Below are 24,130 nucleotides of genomic sequence, written 5' to 3' on the forward strand. Positions count from 1 at the left end.
CACTAGGACACAGGGACAGGCTCCATGACACTGGAAATGGCTCCATGGCACAGGGACAGGCTCCAGGACACAGGAAATGGCTCCATGGCACAGGGACAGGCTCCACTGTGCTGAAGCCATGCCCACATCGGATTAAAATGCTAAACCAGGCTTTATCCACTTGTTTCTTGCAGGATCCATCACTTCCCTGGCTGATACCATTCCTTATCTCTGGGCTGCTCAGAGCAGGGCCTGTACATCACTCCACACAGCAGGGCCGTGGTCCCAGGACACCTCAGCATTCCTCCCATATAAATAACAATTTGTGAGTGCAAAGATTAGATAAACACCTTTTCCATAACCCTGGCAGTACATCTGCTGCTCTGAGAGAGCTGAGATTCCTTGGAGCTGCTCCAGAGGTGAATTTGATCCTTTTACACAGATTCCCTTCGGAGTCTCCTGATCCTTTCCCGTTGATGCACACTCCTAACACTTGTTTCTGAATTATATCCCAGCACAAGTTGGCTCAGGTAATTTTCCACCTATTTAATTGTAATTTTTGCCTCAGATACCTCCACAGAAAACCCTTCATTTCACTGAGGGCTTTTTAATTTTTCACCCTTGTAAATAAAGATAACATCCATCATATCCAAAGTGTGTAAGAGATCCAACCTCCTGAGCCCTCAGCACACTTGTTGAGATGATCCTGGGTTAAGGATCTGAGCTAAATTTCCTTGAAGAAAGTGTCTGGAGTGATATTTATCCTCAACAGACTTGTAAGAAGTCCACAGAGAGGTCTGAGGGAGTGAAGGAGCCCTTTGCATTCCTTATGATCATCCCCAGGTCACATTCACTGCACAAATTATCATCCCGCTGAAGCCAAAAAAAGAAAAAGAAATGAAAGAAAAGGCAAGTGGGGAAGTAAAAAGGATTCACTAGGAAAGCCGGAGGCCCAATTTAACAGCAGCTTTTCATGCCCCTAATCAAGCTTTAGGTTTCTGTGTTTATCTTTGATGTTTCTCCAGCAGCTTCAAACCGCCAGAGGTGCAAGTGCAAAGCAAATCCCGAGCAGTTGCTGGATTGGGAGCTGCCCACAGATATTCCCTGTGAGACCCGGCTCCTCTGGGCTGGATCTCCCCTGCCCTCAGAGCAGAGAGAGCTGAGGCTGCTCCCCACAGGGAATGGAATCTGGATCCCTGCATTGCTGGAATCTCCGTGGTGCTCTGCAGGGCTGGACAGGATTCTCCTCGGTCAGGGATTGCCTGGGCAGCTTCCATGGGATCCCAGAATGGTTTGGGTTGGATTTTAGAGACCCTGGGCATCCTTGGGAGCAGTGTCCAAACACTCCTGGAGCTCTGGCAGCATCGGGGCCGTGCCCATTCCCAGGGGAGCCTGGGCAGTGCCAGCACCCTCTGGGGGAAGAACCTTTCCCTGATCCCCAACCTTTCCCTGAGAAAGGGAATCCCACTGCCACAGCTCCAGGCACTCAGGAATTGCAGAGATGTTGGGTCTCCTGCATGCTCAGAAAATTCCTCAGGCACTCAGGAACTGCAGAGATGTCCTCCATGCTCAGAAAATTCCTCAGGCACTCAGGAATTGCAGAGATGTCCTGCACGCTCAGACATTTTTTTACTGGGCTTGTGACACCATTAAGCCACTAACGAGGTGGTGATGGATCCAAGACTGGACTTGATGGACTTGGAGGTCCTTTACAACCTTAATTTTGTGGTTCTAAACACCCTGAGAAAGAGCCTCTCATCGCTGTATGATGTGGAAGTCCAGATTCCCATCCTGGAGCAGCTCTGCCGAGCAGGTTCTTTAGCGAGGGATTTGTTACTGAGGTGGGACATGGCCAGTGAAGAGAAGAGAGGAATTAATCCCCATCCAAGGCCCCCAGGAGAGGAATTAATCCCCATCCAAGGCTGCCAGCCCTGGCCCAGGGAGCCATCAGGCACAACTGGACCTCCCTCCCCACTGGATATGGAATGATGGAATCATTAATGTTGGACAAGACCTCCAAGATGATTGACTGAACCCCACCATGCCTACAAAAATTCAAGTGCCTTTTCTGCTCCTGTTTTGAACATTTCCAGTGGCTCCACGACTTCCCCGGAGATCCTGTCCCAACATTTAACCACTCTTCCAGTGAAGGAATTGTTCTTGATATCCGAAGTACAGGATAGGAGGCAGGAAAAGGCTGAGGAAAGGGAAAAGGGGCTCAGGTTTGTTTAGGGAGAAGAGGAGGAAGTGGTGGGAGTCCCACCTTTTTCTGTTCCCTGCAAAAGTCTGGGAATATGGAGCCAGAGTCAGCTCAGGAATACACAATGAGACACAGAGGCAACAGGCACAGAGAAATTCTGATCGTTCTTATTTTAAAAATACAAAAAAATTAACCAAATGAGTTGTTAAAGACCAAAGCACGGCCCAGAAAGTTTGGGGACTCTTCATCCTTCAGACTTGGACTGGACAAGGCCTTGTGGAACCCTGAGCTTTGAAATTGCCTCCAGAGGTGGCTTCCAAAAGAAATCGCTCTTTAATTCTACGACTCCGAGGCCTTTCATCCTATTAAATCCTAATGTTGCCATGAAAAAATGCCCAGAAAATGTCATGTCCTGTGGCAACACAAACGAGTTAACACAGCACCAAGGTAAAAATTAACAGGATTTTATACAATGGGTGCCTGCAGCCTGTGAGCACCTTGGGAAAAACAAGCTGTCAATCCATTCCAGAACATGCCAGCAGCCTGCAGGGATCCAGAGCCTCTGATCCAGCACCATCCAACAGGAAAAGCTCTTTATTTTGCTGAGATTCGCATGTGATTTTTGTAATTCCTTGATATTAAACCCAGCTAATGATAACCCTTCCTGCTCTTCTTCCATCAAAATATTTCGGGGATTATTTACAGACAGATCTTTGCTTTGCCTGCTGCCTGTTTGAACCCTTGGGTGAGCAGGGCAAAATCAAACACAAATTATTTCCATGCCTCTGCAGCTTCCCCTGGAAAAGCTGAAGGAATAAACTGCGTGGAATTCATGCTTTGCTTTGGGTTTTTTTTGAACAATTTCTCAGCTCCTCAAAGAGAAATGCCAGGAGCTGTAATTTGGAGTCCTGCCTTGCTTGCTATGGATCATCCCCACCCCAAAATGGGTGGATTGGCAACGTGCTCCCAATTCCCTCAGGAGAGCAGGAATCGTCTGACTTTTAATAGGGATTTGGAGATTTGAGATCTGATTTTACCTCAGTGGTTCAGGGCCAGCGTGGGGAGCACAGAACTAAAGGAGTCAGAGCTGAGGGGGAAATAGCAGGAATATAACAGGGGTGGGATTGGGGTTTGTTCCAGCTGACCCCCTGTTCCTAATTCAGGACCTTAATTTCCAAGAAATTTCCCTCAGAAAGCAAATCTGATCCATTCACTGATAAATTCCCAGGATTAATATGACAATATTCCTAATTTTAAGCCTTTCATGAAATAAGAACCCAGAGTTTCATTAAACACGCAAAATTCAGCTCATTCTGGCATTAAAAACAACTAAAAAAGCAAATAAATACACGGAACATTGTGATTTTTTTTTTCCTTTTAATTCACTATTTTTCAGTCAATCCACTAGCAGCTGGTAATTCTGACAAGTTTGGGATTGGCACTGCTGGGAAAGGATGTTTTTCTGTGCTCTCCAAAATCCTTCAGCAGCAATTGTGAGCTAACCCAGGGACTCCTCCAGCACCAGGCTGCTGCCAACCAGCTGATTCCCAGGCAGCTGCCTGATCTCCCTCAAAATTATTCACAGCTTGGGGATGGAAAAGATAATAAACATATGGAATAAGATGGTGAGAGGCTGGAGAAGAGAGGGGATAAATAAAGGTTCAAAATCTGCCAGCTGGGGAAATATGAGCCAGTAGGTAGAAAGTAGGAGAAAAATGAAGTCTTGTCAAAGAGACAAGAGTGATTTGGTCAATTTTGGGAATGAAAATCCCTCTGTAATGAAGAAAATGAATGGAACAGCCACCAATCCCAGGCAGCAGTGACATTTTCAAGCAATACTGGTGTAAGTAGTGAGCTGAAAATTTCATTTTTAGGGACCTGCCAGCTGCCAATCCACAAGACAAATCTCAATAGAAGAATGTGTTGTGTGCCAGAGTTGCTTTTAAAAATCAGTTTTCACAGAATCCTGGGATGGTTTGGGCGGGAAGGACCTTAAATCCCATCCAGTGCCACCCCTGCCATGGGCAGGGACACCTCCCACCGTCCTGGTGGCTCCAACCTTTCATCAAAAAAGAATCCAGAGTTTCATTAAACACGTAAAATTCAGCTCATCCTGGCATTAAAAACAACTAAAAAAAGTAAATAAATATACAGAACATTGTGATTTTTTTTTTCTTTTAATTCACTATTTTGGGCACTTTCAGGGATCCAGGGGCAGCCACGGCTTCTCTGCTATTCTGTTCTGGAAAATCCCACCTGGAAGCTGAGCTAGGGTAAAAATTAACAAAAATCACCTCAGGTATAACAGATCCCAGTGTAGCAGTAGGAATCAGAAGCACGGAGATTTTTTTTGGGATAAATACCTGGTAATACTCTGAAACCATAGTGGAATTCCTGCTGACTAAATCCAGGCTCTGTGCACCGCATCTGCTCCCCAAATATTCCTCAATCCTGGTCTAAACCAACCTTGCAGTGAGTGTGGGACTAAGCTCTGCATTCCCATCCTCCCCAGGCAGCAGAGAGGCAGAGAAAAACCAAATATCCCTCTCCAAATATCTCAGAGCAAATCTTACAGACACGAGGATTTAAGTAGTTCAGAAAAAAAAAAAAAAAGGAAAAATCAAAGGATGTTAATGGTTAATATCTTGCAAAACATCATTTCTTGCCTCTGTGCTGTCAGGAAAAGCTCTGAGAAGAAGTGGTTTGGGGAAAAAGGATGAAAGTCTTGCAGACGTGGAATAAAACAAACTGGAGGAATCTGCCAGAGTTTAATTCCAGAGGTTTTCCTGCTTTGTTCAAACTCCAAATCAAGGACTCCACGTTCCTGCCCACCCTGGGCAAGAATCATTTCAATGCTTTTACAGAAAGGTGCTGAATTCCTGTTGGTCAGAAATCCTGTAACCAGGAACTTCCGCAGGGGATGGCTTTCCTCCAATTATTTCAATATTTGGGAGCAGTGCAGATTTGGGAAAACAGCCACGGGGTTTTTTTTTCTCTGCCACAAACAAACCCCGTGAGTCGCTGTCCCCTGGGGTGGCTCCCCCTGGATTTGGGCACTTTGGGCACAGGGTTTGTTTTGTTTGGTTTGGTTTTTTTTGAACAATTTCTCAGCTCCTCAAAGAGAAATGCCAGGAGCTGTAATTTGGAGTCCTGCCTTGCTTGCTATGGATCATCCCCACCCCAAAATGGGTGGATTGGCAACGTGCTCCCAATTCCCTCAGGAGAGCAGGAATAATCTGACTTTTAATAGGGATTTGGACCCAGCAAAGGAGATTTGAGATCTGATTTTACCTTATAAATGATCTTTAAAGGATGAGGAATCATCCAAGCGCTCATGAGAAGCATTCCCAGGTGCCACCTTGCAGCCCCTGCAGGACATGGGGAACCCTCTAGGGAAACAATTCCTTGAGGCTCAGGAAATCACCTTTCCCTGCCTCTCCCAGCTCCTCCTGACTGGCAGGGCAAGGCCCCAGAGTGACATTTCAATTACCAGGGAGCTGGAATTTGTGTAGACCAGAAAAAAGGCTCAGGCTGACGTGCTCCTTGCTTGGTCTTTGCTGATTTTAGAGCACAGGGTGACAAAAGCAATTTATAAACTGCAGCTGTATCAACGCTGTTGGTGTTGAGCTCCAGGTGAGCAGATTGGTTCCTCACTCCCAGTTCTGGCAGAAGCCACATCCAAGGAAGGAGCAGGGAACCACAGGAATCCAAACCCAGCCCAAACTCTGCAATTCCCTCCTTGCACCAGCCCTTCCCACAGGAAAACCCTCCCAGTTTCAACTGGAAATGAGGAGGAGTTCTGGGATGGAAGATCTCCTTCCAGCACTGTTTTCTGATGGGTCTGAAGTTGAACAGAATAAGCCAAAGCACCACAGGTTGCCCAAAACCCCAGAGATGTTTTGGATTCCCCATCCCTGGAATTGTCCTGGGACAGTGGGAGGTGTCCCATGACACAGGGTGGGACTGGATGATCCTTCCAACCCAAACCATTCCAAGATTTTATTATATTTTAAAATAATTTTTTTCCTCATTTTGTCTGATAAATCTATTTTTTCCTCCCTTTAAGCCACAAAGCAAACAGAGAAATTCCTCACCAATTTCAGAGGGTTTAGGAAGATCCTCAGTGAGGCCAGGCAGACCCTAATTCATGAGTTAAATCCCACTATTGATTTCCAGGACACGAACATTCCCCTCACCTGTGCACTGCTGCTGGATCAGGTCAGATCTGATTATTCAGGGAGGTAAAGTGGAAGCGTCCCTGGGCAGCAGGGAGAGAGAATGGATTCACTGAGCACGTGGACTGAAAATGGCTCAGATTTTAACTTCTTTTAGTTTAAATATCTGACAACTCTCACAGGCACTGTGAGTTTTACTCTGTTTTACCTTAACCCGAACTGAACCAGGTGGAGGAAAATGTGTTTGAGAAGCTTCTGACCAAGAGGCCAGCACTGAGGAGCAGATGATCCCTGCAAGATCCCCAGGCGCAGAGATGGCTCCTTGACCAAATTCCCCTCTCCCAGTTCACTTCCTGGGCCTTTCCTTCGTGATCAGTGCAGCAGGGGAGGTTTGGCACTGCTTCCTGAGCCTCTCAGCTGCGACCCCAGTCCCCGAGCCTGCCTGGAGGTTCTCCCCATTACTGCAGAACTCTCAGCCTGTTGTTTGTTTATTACATCCAGAACAGCCCCAGAAAAAACCACAATTAAACCCAGTAATTCATCACAGCCCTGGGCCAGCCAGCACTACAACGACACATCCATTAGCAACCCCAAAACCAGAATTAAGTGAGAGGAGGAAACTTCCAGCACCGACTTTGAAGCTTCTTTAAAACACAAATTTAGGGTGGGTGGGGCTGTTCCGAGCAGGGGCTCTGCCGGCGCTTCCGAAATGAGGATTTGGCTGCAGAGGCCATGCAGAGGTTTTGGAGGGGGGCTGCAGGCAGCTGTGCATAATTCAGGCTGGAAAATGCTCTGGGGCAGGACTGGGGCACAGGAATGCAGCAAATGCGTCCGTGCTTGCGTCAGCCGAGGGGAGTGGGCAGGACTCGGGGGGATTTTCCTTATTTTTATAAGAAATGGGGTTTGGAGAGCCAGGCTCTGGTTTGCAAAGTGATTTTGGGCCCAGTGATTTTCTTATTTTTATAAGAAATGGGGTTTGGAGAGCCAGGCTCGGGTTTGCAAAGGGATTTTAGGCCCAGTGAGGATATTTCCCCTTAACAGGAAGGTAAAGCATGCACCAGTGGAAAAATCCAGCACAGTTACCACTGTTAGACCCTCCTGTTTTAGCTGCAATGGGGATCAGTCAGGAATCAGCTGCTGGAAGGATTTGGGCCTCTCTCCCTGCAAATTTCATTCTCCCTGCCATCACTGGGCCAGCACATGCACATTTTCCCCTCAGCGACACCAAAACCCCATCCCTCCATGTCCACTGGCACAAATAATCCTCATTAAAGCTGTGCCCATCCCCATTTTCCCCTCAGTGACACCAAGACCCCATCCATTGTCATAAATAATCCCCATTAATTTTGTGCCCATCCCCGTTCTCCGGGCTCCCCTCCCAACTCCCACCCACTCTCTCCGAGCCAACAAACTCCCAGGATCCCTCTCCAGCAGCTCTGGCTCGTTTGCTGCTCCCAAAATGAGGATTTTCTCTTGTCCCCAGTGCTCTGAATGCAAGGCTTGGATGCAAATATGCCCAGCCCCTCCCTCCTGGAGAGAAATATGGACAACTCCAGTTATTAATTCCCCATTGTTGTTCTGACTTTAAACTGCTCTTTAAAGCCACTGCGATCCCTTTCAAGCAGTGGAGGAAAAGAACTCTTTAATCACTAAAAGTGCATTAAAAATTCAGCACTTGAATCCTGCCTAATAGATTGATATTTCCCATGAGCTGGCAGGGGAAGATTAGCTATTAAAAATTCCCCTGTCCACTGGCATGTTAAATCCACCTGAAATTGGGCCCTGCTTGTTTGCTTGTTTGTTTTTCTGGTTAAAGAGACACTTAAATACTGACCTTTTCACACTTGAAATAAATCAGGGAAATTTATTTCTGTGTTTTTACGGGGTTTTAAGGCAGGCTTCCATTTCGAGAGCTGCAGACACTGGATGCTGCCTGCCCTTCCCAAATTCCCAAGGCTGTCTTGATGTTTGCAGGACTCTGGATGAGCAGCTAGGTGAATTTAAATCCAGGTGTCATAAACTCTGCAAATTCTGCTTTGTCACCCCAAACTTCTCCATTAGCCGGGATGAGGATTAAGCTAAAGAAGACACAAACACTGCAGAGAATCAGGAAATCGAGTGAAAGATTAAATCAGCCCCTGGAAATGCAAATTCCTCTCCACTGATGGATTTAGGGGACGTGGGGAGGAGTTTATTCACAGGCTAAAACCAGAGAAAATCATCAGCTCCTTCCTCAGTTCTTCATTCCTCCCATCCACCCCTTCAGGGGTCTGAAAGAATCAAGGTGTTAAAATGATTATTGAGTCAGACCTCATGATCTCAGATTTTTTCTGAGATCTCAGATTTTTCTGAGATTCTCAGGCTGTCAGCTCCTATTCTGACTCTGTCAGTAGATTTTTAAATTTTTTTTTGTACTATTACATTTGTATTTTTTTTTTTGTTTTCCTAGTAAAGAACTGTCATTCCTATTCCCATATCTTTGCCTGAGAGCCTTTTAATTTCAAAATCACAATAATTCAGAGGGAGGGGGTTTACATTTTCCATTTCAGGGGTGGCTCCTGCCTTCCTTAGCAGCCACCTGGCTTTTCAAACCAAGACAGACAACAAACCCAAACCCACCAAACAAAACCCCACAATTTTCCCTTTGCTCCGAGCTTGGCTGCTGGTGGCAAACCCAAAAATGCCATTTGCAGAATCCATGGATGATTTTTTTTCTGGGATGTTTGCCACCAGCTGAAGGAACTCAGGGCTCTCCTGGAACAAGGAGTCTCCTTGTTCAACTCATGTGCGACAACCAGAGACCTCAAAAAGGTCTAAAATTATCCCAATCAGCATGGAAAACGCTCAGAATTTCATCTCCACGCTCTGATTGTGGTCAAGTTTTTTGGTTTTTTTGTTGCCCTTTTTCTCACAAAAACAACTCAAATGCCTTGAATTTGACCAATGTCAAATCTTTATGGTCACAAAAAGTAAGGAGAAAAAAAAGTAATTTATAGGCAAATCTACCCTGTCTGTGCCAGCTGAGCGAATTCTGCTCTGACAAGATCCTGTAGATAAATTTCTGTTTCATTTCATGGTATTTCTTCCAGCGTGATGTTCCAACCAGAAACCACACTGGGAACAATTTGGGATGGAATAGAAAATGATAATGTCTAGACAGCAATGCTGCCTGAAGTATTTTCAGGGAATATAAAAAACAAGCATTAGCAGCAGCTCTAATAGCTACAAGTTAATAATGACAATGTTAATTTTAATTTTAATGATTTGAGGTGGGCACTTAAAAAAACCCAAAAAAACCAAAACAAAACCAATGAGCTGGAATAGGAATTTTAATGTGGAAAGCTGGACAATTATTAATCATTTGTATTATTCAATTAATAGTGACTTTTCTAATTAATAGGATGCTTTATGTCCCCATCTGGCATTTAAAGACGTCATTCATATTTTGTTCTTGGGAAATAAGCAGCTGCAAAGGGGGTTGATCCACTAATGGGGGAGAGGAATGAAGCACTGAACGGGCCAAGTGGAGACTTGAACACCAACACCACGACAGCCCATGGAAATTGTCACCTTCTCTAGCTCCTGTCACCTTTCCAGGACTCCTACTGAACCAAATTTGGCCTTTTCACCTGTTCCAAATGAAGATTTCCATGGGCTTGTCCCTTTCCCTGCCCGTTGAGTGTCAGGAATTTTCCTGGAGGAGCCAACGGAGTTAAAGGATTCTTCCACCACGAGTTTTGACCTTCATATGGAAGCTGTGGGCTCAAGAAATGCATCATTGCAGTGCCCAGAATGGAGCTGCTGGAGCCACGGGAGATGGATCCAACAGCTCCTTCTGTTCATTTCTTTCTTTTTTTTTTAAGGGGGTCTTCTGAGGATCTGCAAAAACCAGTCCATTCTGGGGCTTGGTGGCACTGACATTGTGGCACCTGGGATAAAAATACACCTGCACGTGAAGATTTGCAGATTTGGGGAGGTAAATCTGCCTCAGTCACCAGTGGGGGGGATCCAAGACCTGCTGTTCCTTGAGCTCTTCCCTTCATTCCAAACTGGAGGAAATCAGGGCCTTGCTCCACCTCAGTCCCAGGTCAGGGAAGGGCTTTGGGTGAAGATCTCTTGGCAGCTCAGTGTTTGTTTGTGCCAAGAATGATTTCCTTAACGCAAACAGCTGTCCTTGTCATGTTTGCTGGATCTTTTGGTGAAAGACTTTTCCATCCCAGCTCATCCCATTCCACTTGTTTCTCCAAAAGATCCAGCAAACATTACATGATTTATTTTAAGGAAATCATTCTTGGCACAAACAAACACTGAGCTGCCAAGAGATTTTCACCCAAAGCCCTTCCCTGACCTGGGACTGAGGTGGAGCAAGGCCCTGATTTCCTCCAGTTTGGAATGAAGGGAAGAGCTCAAGGAACAGCAGGTCTTGGATCCCCCCCACTGGTGACTGAGGCAGATTTACCTCCCCAAATCTGCAAATCTTCACGTGCAGGTGTGTTTTTATCCCAGGTGCCACAATGTCAGTGCCACCAAGCCCCAGAATGGACTGGTTTTTGCAGATCCTCAGAAGACCCCCTTAAAAAGAAAGAAAGAAATAAACAGAAGGAGCTGTTGGAAGGGCAATGGATGCAAATTCAATATCTCCTGATTTTATTCCAGGCTTTTGCCAGTGACTTAATGAACAATCACAGACAAGCCACTTCATGTTGTTTCTCAATACATTAATTAGGAATAACAACACTCATCTCCCAGGCAGCTCTGCAGCTGAAGGTGCTGTGTGGCAAAGATTTCCTTTTTATTGTGTTTAAAAAAACTCACCCCCACTCGGAGACGGAAACAATTTGCCAGAATTTTCCACATCAAAACAAACAGCAACTCCCCCAGAATGCCACGGGCAAAAACAACAAAGCTTTGTGCACACCCAGGGGCACCACTGAGGATCCAAATTCATTTGCCACGAAAAACTACAGATTTAGGGTCATGCTCCACTAAATAAAAGGCAAAAAGCTCAGGGAATTTTGTAGCAGGTTTTTTCCATGCCTAACGATCCCATTTGGAAGAAGACATCATAGATATTTAGAAAAATAGACTTTCAAGTTGTCAACGCTCCCGATTCTTGCTGAATTTGCTTTCCAGACGTTTTGGAGACGCCAGGGGAAGGGGAGGAGAAGCTGAGGCATCAGGACATTCCTGTGTCCACCCCTCTGGAGTGGGGAACCCAGTGGCAGACCCTCTCAGCTGGGAATCACCACAGGGCCCCTCTCACCAGGACATCGACACAAATGATTTAATAAATTGAATTAATTCAATATCCCAACGGCTGGGAGGAGGAAAGGTTCTGCTGTGATTCCCCGCAGAAGATGGGAGGCACAGAAAAAAACGGCTTCACTTTCCACACCGGACACAAAACACCTGGGACTGGCTTTGGAATTAAAATCCAGAATGGTTTGGGTTGGAAAGGACCTTGCAGCTCATCTGGATCCAGCCCCCTGCCATGGACGGGGAATAATTTTGCATTTGGTTTTCTGTTTTATAGACAAAGTAAAGATGATTTCACTGTTGTCGCATTGTTTTGGGTACTGAACTCCCGAATTCTGTGCCTGTTGGAAATTCAGGAATAGAACAGCCATGGCTGAATTGGCTCAGCATGGTGACAGCTGCAGAGTCTGCGTTGAAAATCCCATTTTTCATTCATATTTTAGAATTCCAAACCTTCATGGACTCACGCTGGGTCAAAACCAGTTCTGAGAGCTCCAGCCAAGGACAATGCCAATATTTGCATCAGCTCCCAAAGAACCGGGCGGGATGGTGACACATTTCTGCCAAAGAAGGGAAATTTGGGTAACTCTGAGTAAGGAAAATCTGAGTAATTTGGGTAACTTTGAGGAATTTGAGTAACTCTGAGTAACCTGTAAGAGCCACCAGGCCACAGGAAGGTTTGGCCACCCCCAGGGCACACCTTGACTGCAGGGGTGTAGAATCAGACGGAAAGATAATGTCCTTAAAATGTCTGACAGAAATGATGGAAAGAGCCAGAGTTTAATCTTAAAAGTCATCATTGATCATTTTAAGGACTCTTTGACGTCCCTCTCTTGAAACAACGTAATTCCCAGTAATTACCCCTGCAATCTGGGAGTTTGGCACAGCACCCTGGGAGCCCCTGGGACGACTGCTGCACTGAGCTCTGCTTTGCAGGATTTGGAGCAAAAAAAAGGGGAGTCACCAGATCAGAAGGAAATTCACAGAATGACTGGGCTGGAAGAGTTGGAAGAGAACCGAGCCTTGTTAGCCCTGGTGAGGAAATTACACCTGGTTTGCTCCAAGGGGCAGGAATGATCAGATTTCCACCATCCCCAGTCAGCAGGGCACACGAACATCTCCCCACCCAGCCCACCCTGCCATGAAACCTGCAGGGAAATTGCTCCCAGGGCCATTTTTCCCCCCCAAAACCCTGTGCTGCCGAGCCTGGCAGCTCCTCTGAGCCCCACAAAAATCACATTTCTTGGCACCAGAAGTCACAGCCGTTCTCCAGGTGCTGCTTTTGTGACAAAATATCCCCTGGATGGGCCATGCCAGTGTGGGGGTGACACAACCCAGGTGCCCTTTGCCTTCTGTCCTAGCTGGACACGCTCCAGGAGAATGATGGAAATCGTTCCTGTCCTAAAACCCAGGTAGACACATCCACAGCCTTTCCCTCAATCACTCAGCAATTACCTGGCTGAGATAATTATTCCCCTCTTAAAGCAGATTTATTAATTGTATAGGAAAGAAAGGCGCCCACAATGTCTTCCATATTTCCTTTATTAATTTTTAATTATTTTCTCTTAATTATTAGGACCCACTCTGCAATGTCCTGGATGAGTGCTCATAATTAAAGTTCAAGCATTTGCTCTAAATTAAATCTGATCTCAGCTCTTGGGCAGAGGGAGGTGTGTGGGGGGATTTTTTTCCCCTTTTGAACACGGAAAATTGAGGAAACACATTTTGTTTCTGCCATCCACGGACGAGCTGCTTCTTTACAAGACAAATATTCCCCCAAGTTAATCTGGAGGTGGTTACATAATGCAGAATATCAATTTTGGGGTGACGTGTGGGCAGAATGACAATTCCAGCTCAGCTCTGGAGTGCCAGTGACCATCACTGCTCCACAAAGGACCTCGCTGGGGCCTCACGTTCACTCCATTCCCTGCAGCTGACAAAAAAAAAACCCAAAAAATGAGAAATGCTTCCCATTTTCCCACATAAATCCTTCCCTCAAGGCCTCAATCCCTCACCTCCTGCCATGGCTCCAATTTATGAATCCAGCCCCACTGTGAAGAAAAAAAAATTCCATTATGGGCCCCACAAAATCCCCTTTTCTTCTGCTCCATCCAGCAGTTTCCAGGTAAAAATTGGGATGAACACCATGAAATACAGCCCTGAGAGCTCTTTGCTCCCATTTTCATACAGCCCAGAAGCTGCCTGCAAATATTCCCTGAAAATTCCCGATCCAAGGGGAACAAGCCCTGAAAATTCCTGATCCAAGGGAAACAAATCCTGGAAATTCCCGATCCAAGGGGAACAAGCCCTGAAAATTCCTGATCCAAGGGGAACAAATCCTGGAAATTCCTGATCCAAGATAAAGCCCTGAAAACTCCTGATCCAAGGGAAATAATCCCTGAAAACTCCTGATCCAAGGGAAATAATCCCTGAAAATTCCTGATCCAAGATAAAGCCCTGAAAATTTCTGATCCAAGGGAAACAAATCCTGGAAATTCCTGATCCAAGGGGAACAAGCCCTGAAAACTCCTGATCCAAGGGAAATAATCCCTGAAAATTCCCGATCCAAGGGGAACAAGCCCTGAAAACTCCTGATCCAAGGGGAACAAATCCTGGGAATTCCCAATCCAAGGGGAACAAGCCCTGAAAATTCCTGATCCAAGGGAAACAAATCCTGGAAATTCCTGATCCAAGGGAAACAAGCCCTGGAAATTCCTGATCCAGGGTGGTTTTTTTGTGCTCTTGTTGGATCCCTTTTGTTTGGACAGGTTTGTGCTTTTATCCCATCAGATTTTGAGGCAGTTCTCCCAGGGATGTCCGTGGAATTATGGAGAATTCTATTGGTTTTAGTGAGGCTAAAACCTGACCTGGAGAATGAATATTTATAAAAATAAAAATAAAAGTAGTTTTAAAATAAAAATTAAAATAGTTTAAAAATAAAAATAAAAGTAGTTTTAAAATAAAAATAAAATAGTTTTAGAATAAAAATAAAAATAAAAATAGTTTTAGAATAAAAATAAAAAAAAAATTAGATATAGATATAGATATAGATACAGATATATATATAAATATAAATATATTTGTATCTCTGGACCTGTAATGCTGTTCATTCCTCCAGGTTTGATCCTGCAGGACTGCCCAGCCATTCCATGGCTTGGAAAGCACCGAGAACTCCATTTGCATCATGAGTTTCAGGGCTGCACATGTCCAGAACACAAACCCACCACCTTCCTCCACTCATTTCATCTGATTATGATGATTTATACGGCTCTGAATGCCAGCTTGCTTGGGCTGCCCAAGAAGGAGCACACAATTTACATGTCTGGGCTTAGCAGCGGAACTCTGAGCTCCAGAAAGGCAAGAAACCACCCAAATTCATCATTCCATGGAAAAATTCCACTTTCAGCCATCCTTTCTTCTTCCTGTCTCTCGTGAAATTCTGTTTCAGAGGCGTCTGACACCCAAATTATTTCTCAGAGACCTTCCACAGCGTGAGGGCCCCGCAGTGTTTGAGAACAATGGGAAATCTGGAAAAACAATCCCAAATCAGATTGTTAAACCAAAATTGCTCTGGGGGAGATTATCCAGAGTTAGAGATCAGTGGCAAACGCAGAAGGACTTTCTCCATGCTCCCTCCAAGCATCATTCCCAACATTTCTGGGAACTATTTTCAGCATTTGATCTGTGCTGGCGTCAGTTGTTGCTACCCAGAGTAATCTCCTTTCACAGGGAAATAAAAAGTGAGATTATGTAAAAGCAGCCAGGAATAGCAGGGACTATAAATACCCAGGATGGGGGGACGGGGAGCAGCCAGACACCAGGGATCTTTGGGCAGCACCAACCTTTGGGTGCCTTCAGCAGGAGCTCACCCTTTGGGCAGGACCTGCAACGTCCTGAGCTGATCCCTCAGGCAGATTTGGGGCCGGGATTTTGGGAGCTGGAGCAGCTTTTGATCAGTCAGGACTGAGCTTAAGCACAAGGAATGAAATCTCTCATTTCTAGCACGGGAGCACAGCTGGGACCTGTCTAAAGCTGGGACCTGTCTCAAGCTGAGGCCTGAATAAATCTGAGGCCTGAATAAATCTGAGTCAGGTCTAAAGCTGAGACCCATCTAAAGCTGGGACCTGTCTAAAGCTGAGGCATTAATAAATCTAAGGCCTGTCTAAAGCTGGGTCAGGTCTAAAGCTGGGACCTGTCTTAAGCTGAGTCAGGTCTAAAGCTGAGATCCCTTAAGCTGGAACCTATCTAAAGCTGAGTCAGGTCTAAAGCTGAGACCCATCTAAAGCTGGGACCTGTCTAAAGCTGAGGCCTGAATAAATCTGAGGCCTGTCTAAAGCTGGGACCTGTCTAAATCTGGGTCAGGTCTAAAGCTGAGATCTCTCTTAAGCTGGGACCTGTTTCAAGCTGAGTCAGGTCTAAAGCTGAGACCATCAAAAGTTTTTGTGTTAGCAGTAAATTCTGGGTTGGAGACTAATTGGATTAGAAAACTATTCCAAAGCACACTTTTGTTCTTGCCATGGAAATATGGAGAATGAGGTCCACATATCATTGCTGTGGCAAGCTGGCATCCAACAAGATTTATGCTGTTTGAAAACCCCTCCCAGCACCCTCCGAAACCCCAAGGAGTGAGGAAATTACACCTGGTTTGCTCCAAGGAGCAGGAATGATCAGATTTCCACCATCCCCAGTCAGCAGGGCACACGAACATCTCCCCACCCAGCCCACCCTGCCATGAAACCTGCAGGGAAATTGCTCCCAGGGCCATTTTTCCCCCCCAAAACCCTGTGCTGCCGAGCCTGGCAGCTCCTCTGAGCCCCACAAAAATCACATTTCTTGGCACCAGAGGTCACAGCTGTTCACCAGGTGCTGCTTTTGCCTGTGACAAAATATCCCCTGGATGGGCCATGCCGGAGCAGGGGAAAAGCAGAGCAGCAGATTAAGGAAAATCCAGGGAAGTGCTTTGCTGAGCAGAAATGTGCACGAGCACTGCCCTGAGTGATGGCTCAGGATCTCCTTAAATCAGACAGAGCTGCTGGAAGGACTCCCCTGGCTTTAGCTCCTGCCTGTAATCAACCCTTCAGGCACTTCCCAGCTCATCTCCTGTCAATTTATGGCTCCTGGCAGCCCCAAATCTCACCAGCCTTGGTCCCACTGTCCTGCCCTCGCCTGAGAGCTCCCTGCCCATGCTCTGAGGCTCACAAGGCCCAGGAACTTGGGGACAATGTGATTCCATTGCTGTCAGGGAGCTGCCACTGGAATTCCAGGTGCCAGCCCCATCCCAGATCCCTTCCCAGGCCCTGCATCCTGCCCTGACACATCCAGCTGCATTTTCATCCCGAGCGTCACTGAGCAGCTCCGGTCTCTGAGCAGTGGCTCTGCACTAGAAATCAATTTTATACCCATCTTGTTCAGCACCGGATCCTCCGGTGTTTACAGATTTGGCCATAAGTCACAACTGAAAATATTATCTTTTATCCCTCCCCTCTCAAATCCCTGTCTGTCCTTTAGATGCCAGCAGAAATTCCAAATAATGAATATAAAAATGCCAATGCCAAGCCAGTCCCGAAAACCCTGCAGTTTTATCCTGAAGCTCGAACACAGAGGAGAATAAAGTTTAAAACCGATTTCCAGACATCATAATTAAGAAACCTGTGACAGCCTGAGCATGAAAAGCCAAAGGCACACTCTGCTTTTAATTCATTCCACTCCTCACAAACAATGCAGATGCTCCGGAGCCGGGAATCGCCTTCCCTCCCTGGGAGCAGGGGAACAATGGGATGTGAGGATGATGGAACGCCAGCCTGCACGGCCGATCCAGCCCCATCTACTGCTGCAAGCTCAAGGACTGCACTGCTCCCTGGAAAGTCATTAATCTTCTTCCTCCTGCCAGCCTCTCATCTACAAAACCAGCAGGAAAAATCCCTGTGCTTCCCATGTCTGGAGCAGGAAACTCCACTGTCACCGTCATAGTTTCTGGAAAAATCCCAGGACTTTGCTCCTGGGAAGCTGAGAAGCCTCAGAGAAAACGGAAAACAGTATTATCTTGTTTGCTTCTCCTGTGTTTTGCTGCTTTGGAATGTGGTTTGGAGATTGTTTATCCAACATGTGAATTGTTTTGACTTAATGACCAATCACGGTCAGGCTGTGTCGGGACTCTGGAAGGATTCCCGAGTTTTCATTATTATCTTTTTAGCCTTCTGTCTGTATCCTTCCTCTGTTCTTTAGTGTGGTTCTAGTATTGTATTCTTTAATGTAATATAATGTCATAAAATAATAAACCAGCCTTCTAAGAACGTGGAGATTCATCATTTCCTCCTTCATCCTGGGGACCCCAGGGAGCAGTTGGATCCTTGGGAATCTACCCCAGGGAGCAGCTGGATCACTGGGAATCTACCCCAGGGAGCAGCTGGATCATTGGGAATCTACCCCAGGGAGCAGCCAGATCCTTGGGAATCTACCCCAGGGAGCAGCTGGATCATTGGGAATCTACCCCAGGGAGCAGCCGGATCATTGGGAATCTACCCCAGGGAGCAGCCGGATCATTGGGAATCTACCCCAGGGAGCAGCCAGATCCTTGGGAATCACTGAGTACCCCAGGGAGCAGCTGGATCCTTGGGAATCTGCCCCAGGGAGCAGCCAGATCCTTGGGAATCACTGCCTGCCCAGCAGAAAAGCTCTTTGGCTGTCCTGGTCCCTTCTCGTCCCTCTCTCCGGATTCTGATCCCCAGGCAGGGCTCAAACCTTGCAGAATTAAAACTCAGCTCCTGCAGCTTCCAACTGCTCTCCCTTCCCTGTCCCAGATCATCCTGACTAATTGTTGTGAGTGGACAAAAACAAGGAGCGTTTGCCAGGCAAACAATGAGGGAATCGCAGCAGTGCCAGGGAGAGAGATCTCAATTTCAGCCCAAACAAAGCCCCCAGTGAGCCAAACCCCACCAGCACGGAGATGAGGATCTGCTCTGCACGTCTGGAGCTGATTCACGGTGCTTTGGTGATGTTCTCAGGGAGCTGAAATAAATTTATCTGAAATTCACATCTGTCTATTTCATCCATTTGTATCAGCAGGGCTTCCAAGTCTCTTATTAAGAAAGCACAGCTAATGACAGAAGGCAAATGCTAATTTTGTTTGGTGGCTCTTGCTCCATTCAAGTTCACTGATCAGGCAGACAAATTAAGAAAGATTGTGAGCTGATCCAGCAGCCATTTGTTCGACATCTCCCCGAATCAATGCCTGACACAACGAAGCATCTTCGTGCAGTAGAATTTTATTTGTCATGTTGGGCCAGGAGCAGCAGTTAATAATTCACTGCACAGCTCCATGAAGCTCCCTCGCTCTCTTTCACACAACCTTGCAGTTTCACAGGCTCTTGTTAGGAGCAGCCTAAAATAGTCTGTTATCAGAGCTGTGGTCGCTGTCAGAGCCCCGGCAGAGGCACTGCTGTGATCGTTCTGACAAGGGAACAAAATAAACAAGCCAGGAACTTTGGGAAGGACATGGACACGTGGAATTCATCCCCACGGGATGGCTACTCCAGAGCTCAGAGCCAGAGAGACGGAGAAAAAGGGCAAACCGCCAACACTCAGCTGCCCTCCCCACCTTGTCACTGGAACCGTGGAATGCTTTGGGGACCTTCAATCCCACCCGAGCCCCCTGCCATGGGAAGGGACACTGCACCAGACCAGGCTGCTCCAACCTGGCCTTGGAGTCATTTTTGGTTCAGATTTGGATTTTCTGCTTCCCCAGGTCCTTGGCTGCTGGCACATAATCACCTGCTCAGGCTGCCTGGGGTCAGAACAGTCATGCTCAGGTCAAGGTGCCTGGAAATAATAGAGTGAGAACATGGGTAAATATTCCGAGCAGCCAGGCTTGGTGATCTCTGATCACCACAGAAACCGCAAAAGTAGCGAATAAAACTCTCAAGTAAGAGGAATAGTTCAGAAACGGTGCCTCCTCTGAGTCCAGCACACTGTGCTTCATTCTGCAGGGTCAGGACACTTCCCGTCCTCAATCTCCAATCTGCCACATCTGATTTAGCTCAGCTCCCTGATTTCCAAGCTCACCGACCAGGGTGTCAGTTCCAAGTGTCACCCCAGACTTCACTGCATCACAAAAGCAGCAATTCACACACCCCCAGGTCTTCAGGACAACAAATATAATATTGTTCTCTGTGGAAACAGCAAAAAAAACCAGAGACAGAGCTGCTCCTCTCGGCTGTGAGCTGCTCACCCCAAACCTACAAACTCCCAGAGCTGTTCCCTCCCTGAGCATTCCCAGGGATTACCCGGGATGGGGGGATTAGAGCAGAGCAGGCAGCTGGAAACCCCATCCCCCTCCCCTGCTCCCTTCTCCTGCGTGGAGCAATACAATGGAAATACTCCATGGACACCTTTTCTTTGGTGGAGTGTCCCTAATTTAAGTTTTAGCCCCTGTTTTTGGAAAAAAAACAAAACAAGGAATATCTGGTTGGATGCTGGGGTGTGAGAAGTCAGAAGCAGCTTGGGAAAGAGCTCAGGGCTCCATCCAGGGTTAACCAGGGAAATATTGCAGGGAGAGAGGAGCCTGAAGTGGATTATCTGGAGGTTCCTTCTGGCTTTGAAAACAGACAAATGGAATCTGTGAGCCAGCTGATTATCCCACTGTCCCCAGCCTGAACTCGGGGCCACCAAGGGGACAATCCCACACCACGGCCTTGGGCGAGGGAAAACCAGAAATCAAGCAAGGTGCAAAAGGTTTCTAATTATTTATTTCGGCCCTTGCAGATAAATTCTTAGGGAATGCTGCACATTCCTGCTTGCTGCCCACCCCATGGCTGACAGGAAAATCCCTCAGGTTTGGAGCAGAAATCACCCATCAGACCCTGATCACTGAATTTTAGGCAATTTGTGATTGAAAAATCCACCAAAACCCATTAATCCTTCATGCACAACCACCTGGTGTTCGGTTTTTAGGCAGCTGGAGGTTTGTTACTGCTCTCTGATGTTTCTGGATACAAAGTTCTGGCAAAGGAGCACAGGTTTCACATCTCTGTAGCACCAAAGTGGCACCAAATCCCAGGAAAACACCCAGGAAAAGCCACCCTACTGCACAGGTCGCATGGAGAGCAGGGGACAGCACACAGTGCCACCTCTCTGGTGACACCAACCACCGTGGCAACACCTCCCTGACGCTGATGCAAACATTGCAACAATTTCAGTGCCAAAAGAGGAAGGAAAGGGAGAATAATTCCACCAGACACAGACAGAGCCGTGCCTGAATTAGAATACAAAGCCCAAGCAGGCTTAGAGAATATCCTGATTAGCCTTGAAAAACTGTTGTGCATTAAAGAGACCCTGGAATATATTTCATTTTTTTCAGCCCAGCAGAAGAACCCACTGATGCTCTGCCATTTGTTCATTTACAGCAAATATTAACACGGGGCCCAATTTTCTGCCTGGCAAAATCATTTTAATTTTTACCAAGACGAATGTTTGGAAGGGCGAGGAATAATTAAATCATTTTCTACTCCAAAAGAAGCCTCACGGTCTCGTCGCGGGGTTCCAGTGTTTTGTAAATCATCTAATGATTTTCTGCTCGTTTAAATATTGCCTCCCCATCCCAAACTGATTAGCCAAGGGAGAAAAATACAGGGTGGAGGCTCTTGCAGGAGGGTAAAAGTCCCTAAATCATCCAAAGATTTCCTGCTCCTGGGAGCATCCCTCGGCCTGGGAGCTGGAATAATCAGCGGGGCCAATTTTGGAGCCCCAAAACCCTGAGCAGGACACCCAGACACCAACCTGCACCTGCCAAGAGGTGAGTGGAGAAAGGAGATTCATGTTTGGAACTCAAAATAAGTTTTGATTCCTTTCAGAGACAAACAAATGGCACCAGAGATTCCTTCAGTAGCAATTTAAAGATTTCTTCTTCCTGCCATAATGAATCTGGAATTCACCTCTGCTCAGTGACAGAAAATCAAGTTTTAAAAGCACGAGGCTCATATGCAGACAGGGTTTTTAAAGGACTGGGGTTTTTTTTAGGGGGGGGATGGAAGAATATGACAAGCTAACAATGGTTGCAAATTATATTAAAATCTTATTGAAAAGAAAGGAAGACTCGCTTGCTCCTACAGGCAGCGAAACTGTAACCTTCCAAAAGCATCATTATTCTGCTGTTAAAATGACAAAAAAAAATAACCCTCTGCCCCCAGAGATAATGCAATTTATTAGTATTTCAGTGCTGAATGCACTTGTCAAATATTTAATCATCCTATTCTTTACATTAGAAACTCTGCAGAGGGAGTCTGCCACTGGGGAATAGCAACAATCCACAGGAGTGGGAATGGGTTTGGAGGATACTTCTGGAGAAGAGCTGGAGATGTCAGTGGGGAAGGAGGTTCGGCTGCTGTTGGGCTCTGAGGAAAACCTCAGGAGGGGAATGGGAACTGTGGGAACAGCAGGGCTCGTCCTGATGCCGTTTGGGACTACTTAAAAACAGAGTCAGACAGAATTAAGGGAATAAAAAGCAAATAAATAAAAATTAAAAAGGAATAAAAAGCATTTCTATTTCTTGAAGGGCCTTCAGGTACATTTAGGGCAGACAGGGGCTGCACTCAGTGGCTACACCCAAAATGGACCATGGGTCACAGGATTTTACACTTTTGTAAGTTTGGTTCATTTGCATATTGGGTTAATCTGTTCCAATTACAGCTTCAGGTAATGAAGTCATTGACCCCAAGTTTGCTGCCCCCAAAACTCACTTTGGTTCCCATCTCTGGGCCCTGAGGCAGGGAGGTGTCCTTGGCTGCCAGGCCTGGAGAGGAATTGTTGTGTCTGCCCCAAAATGGGGGAGCAGCAGCTCCCACCGAGTGTGGAGTTCAGAGTTATGCACTAAAGAACTGCAGGATTTTAAATGTATGGAAAACAGAAAAGCTCAAATCCTCAGGCTTCAGTCCAGGCCTTGATTTGCTCGATGCACACCTGAGAGAAGATTTGCACCCTGGGTTTTCGGGCTGTCTCACCCACAGAGAGCAGAGATTCCTTGTAAACGGGCGTGGGAGCAGCAGGCTTGGGGAATGCTGGCCCTGACAGTCTGCTGGGTGTGGAGGCTCCAGGAAATCTGGGATCCCTGGCAATGAGGGGGGCACAGATGGAAGCTCCAGGGTCTGGTGAGTTCCTGAGGCAGGTGGAGCTCCTGAGGCTGGTGGAACTCCAGAGCCAGCCCTGATGGACAGGGTGAGGTGGTGGAGGCTGGGGACAGGACAGGACAGGACAGAACCTCAGTCTCACTCCTGGATTTTCCTCTGGCTCCCTGAGCACCGAGGCCTGAGCTGACAAAGGGATCAGCATTGAGTTTAACTTTGAATTTACCACAGCTGGCACAGCTTCCTTAACTCTGCACCATCCTCTGGCTCCTTCCTGCCCAATTCCTTCAACACTTTGTTTTCATTGCTCCTCCCCGGCTGCCTCCCCTCCCAGCCTGCCCATTGCCACTTTGCCTCTCGATGTAAATCAGCAGTGCACAGAAAATCTCCGTGATAAAACACCTGCTCCTTTCAGAACAATCCCCAATCCTGACAAGTGACCTTTCCATCAAGCTCCATCCACCGGTGCCAAGAAGAATTTCAAATCTGTCTTGAGTGAGGAACTCGGGTGCTTTAACCCGCAGAGATTTATGGCTCCAGAGAATATTTAACTTATGAATAAGCTGATTGTTGTTGGCCTCACTTTGTAACAGAGCATTTGAGTCAGCAGTGTGGCTGAGTGAAGCCTTCCTGCAGGTGAAATGTGTTTCCATCAGTCATTCCCAGGAATCCAGCTCAGCACTTCCAGCAGAACCCCTGCCCTGCTGCATTTCTCACCCTTCCCTTGCCATCAGGACGACATGGACACGGCACAGAGCGGATTCCTTGACCCAGAGCAGATATCCCACACAAATGTGAGCCGGGAGGCAAAAACCAGAGCAGGGAATGCATGGAAGTACATCCCAGCCAGTGCAAGACTGCCCCCAGAAAATGGAAATGCGCTCCCAGGAAAACTGCTGTTTCAAATTTAATTTGCTTCTAACAGGAGAGCAAGACAACACCTGCCACTTTCAGCAAAAGAGCTCTGGACTTGTTTCAGCCCTTGCAGACAAAAGATTTTTAATGTTTCCAGGAACACAGAAACTGAGAAGACCAGCACAGATTCCAGGTTTATGTACGTAACACCCTGATAGCCACGAATCCCATGTAAATCTGGGCAATTTATACTGATTTATCTGCGGCCTGAACAACAGCAAACCACAGACAGAACTTTTCTCCTAAAGGATGTGGAATTCCAGCAGGCATCCACACTGGTTGGTTAATTATAAATGATGGTTTTACCCCCTGAAAAATGGCAAGGTGTTCCAGAGACATGGGCTGGGGTCTGGAATTCATATAAAGATATATTCACCATTAGATTTGCGTGGTCAGAATTCATCTGCAGGACAGGAAAATCACACTCTCATTCCCTGCTATTCCAAGAATCATCCTGGACGACCTGAGAGAGGAACCACAACAGGATC

General features: G+C 46.6%; 1 protein-coding gene across 3 annotated transcripts in view; it reads right to left on the minus strand.

Moving 5' to 3' along the window:
• Window positions 1–24,130, minus strand: part of LRRTM4 (leucine rich repeat transmembrane neuronal 4) — a 142,882-nt gene that overhangs the window by 46,257 nt on the left and 72,495 nt on the right. Inside the window, exon 3 of one of the 3 annotated variants that reach the window (XM_038160350.1) lies at window positions 12,873–13,543. The exons of the other annotated variants lie outside the window; for them this stretch is intronic. Within the exon in view, the coding sequence (XP_038016278.1) occupies window positions 13,526–13,543 (18 nt within the window). The 3' untranslated portion in view covers window positions 12,873–13,525. Of the gene's footprint in view, window positions 1–12,872; window positions 13,544–24,130 lie in introns of those variants that run through there. 3 annotated transcript variants of the gene reach the window in all.

The sequence above is a fragment of the Motacilla alba genome, chromosome 22, assembly GCF_015832195.1.
Source record: "Motacilla alba alba isolate MOTALB_02 chromosome 22, Motacilla_alba_V1.0_pri, whole genome shotgun sequence".
NCBI classification, from domain to species: Eukaryota; Metazoa; Chordata; class Aves; order Passeriformes; family Motacillidae; genus Motacilla; species Motacilla alba.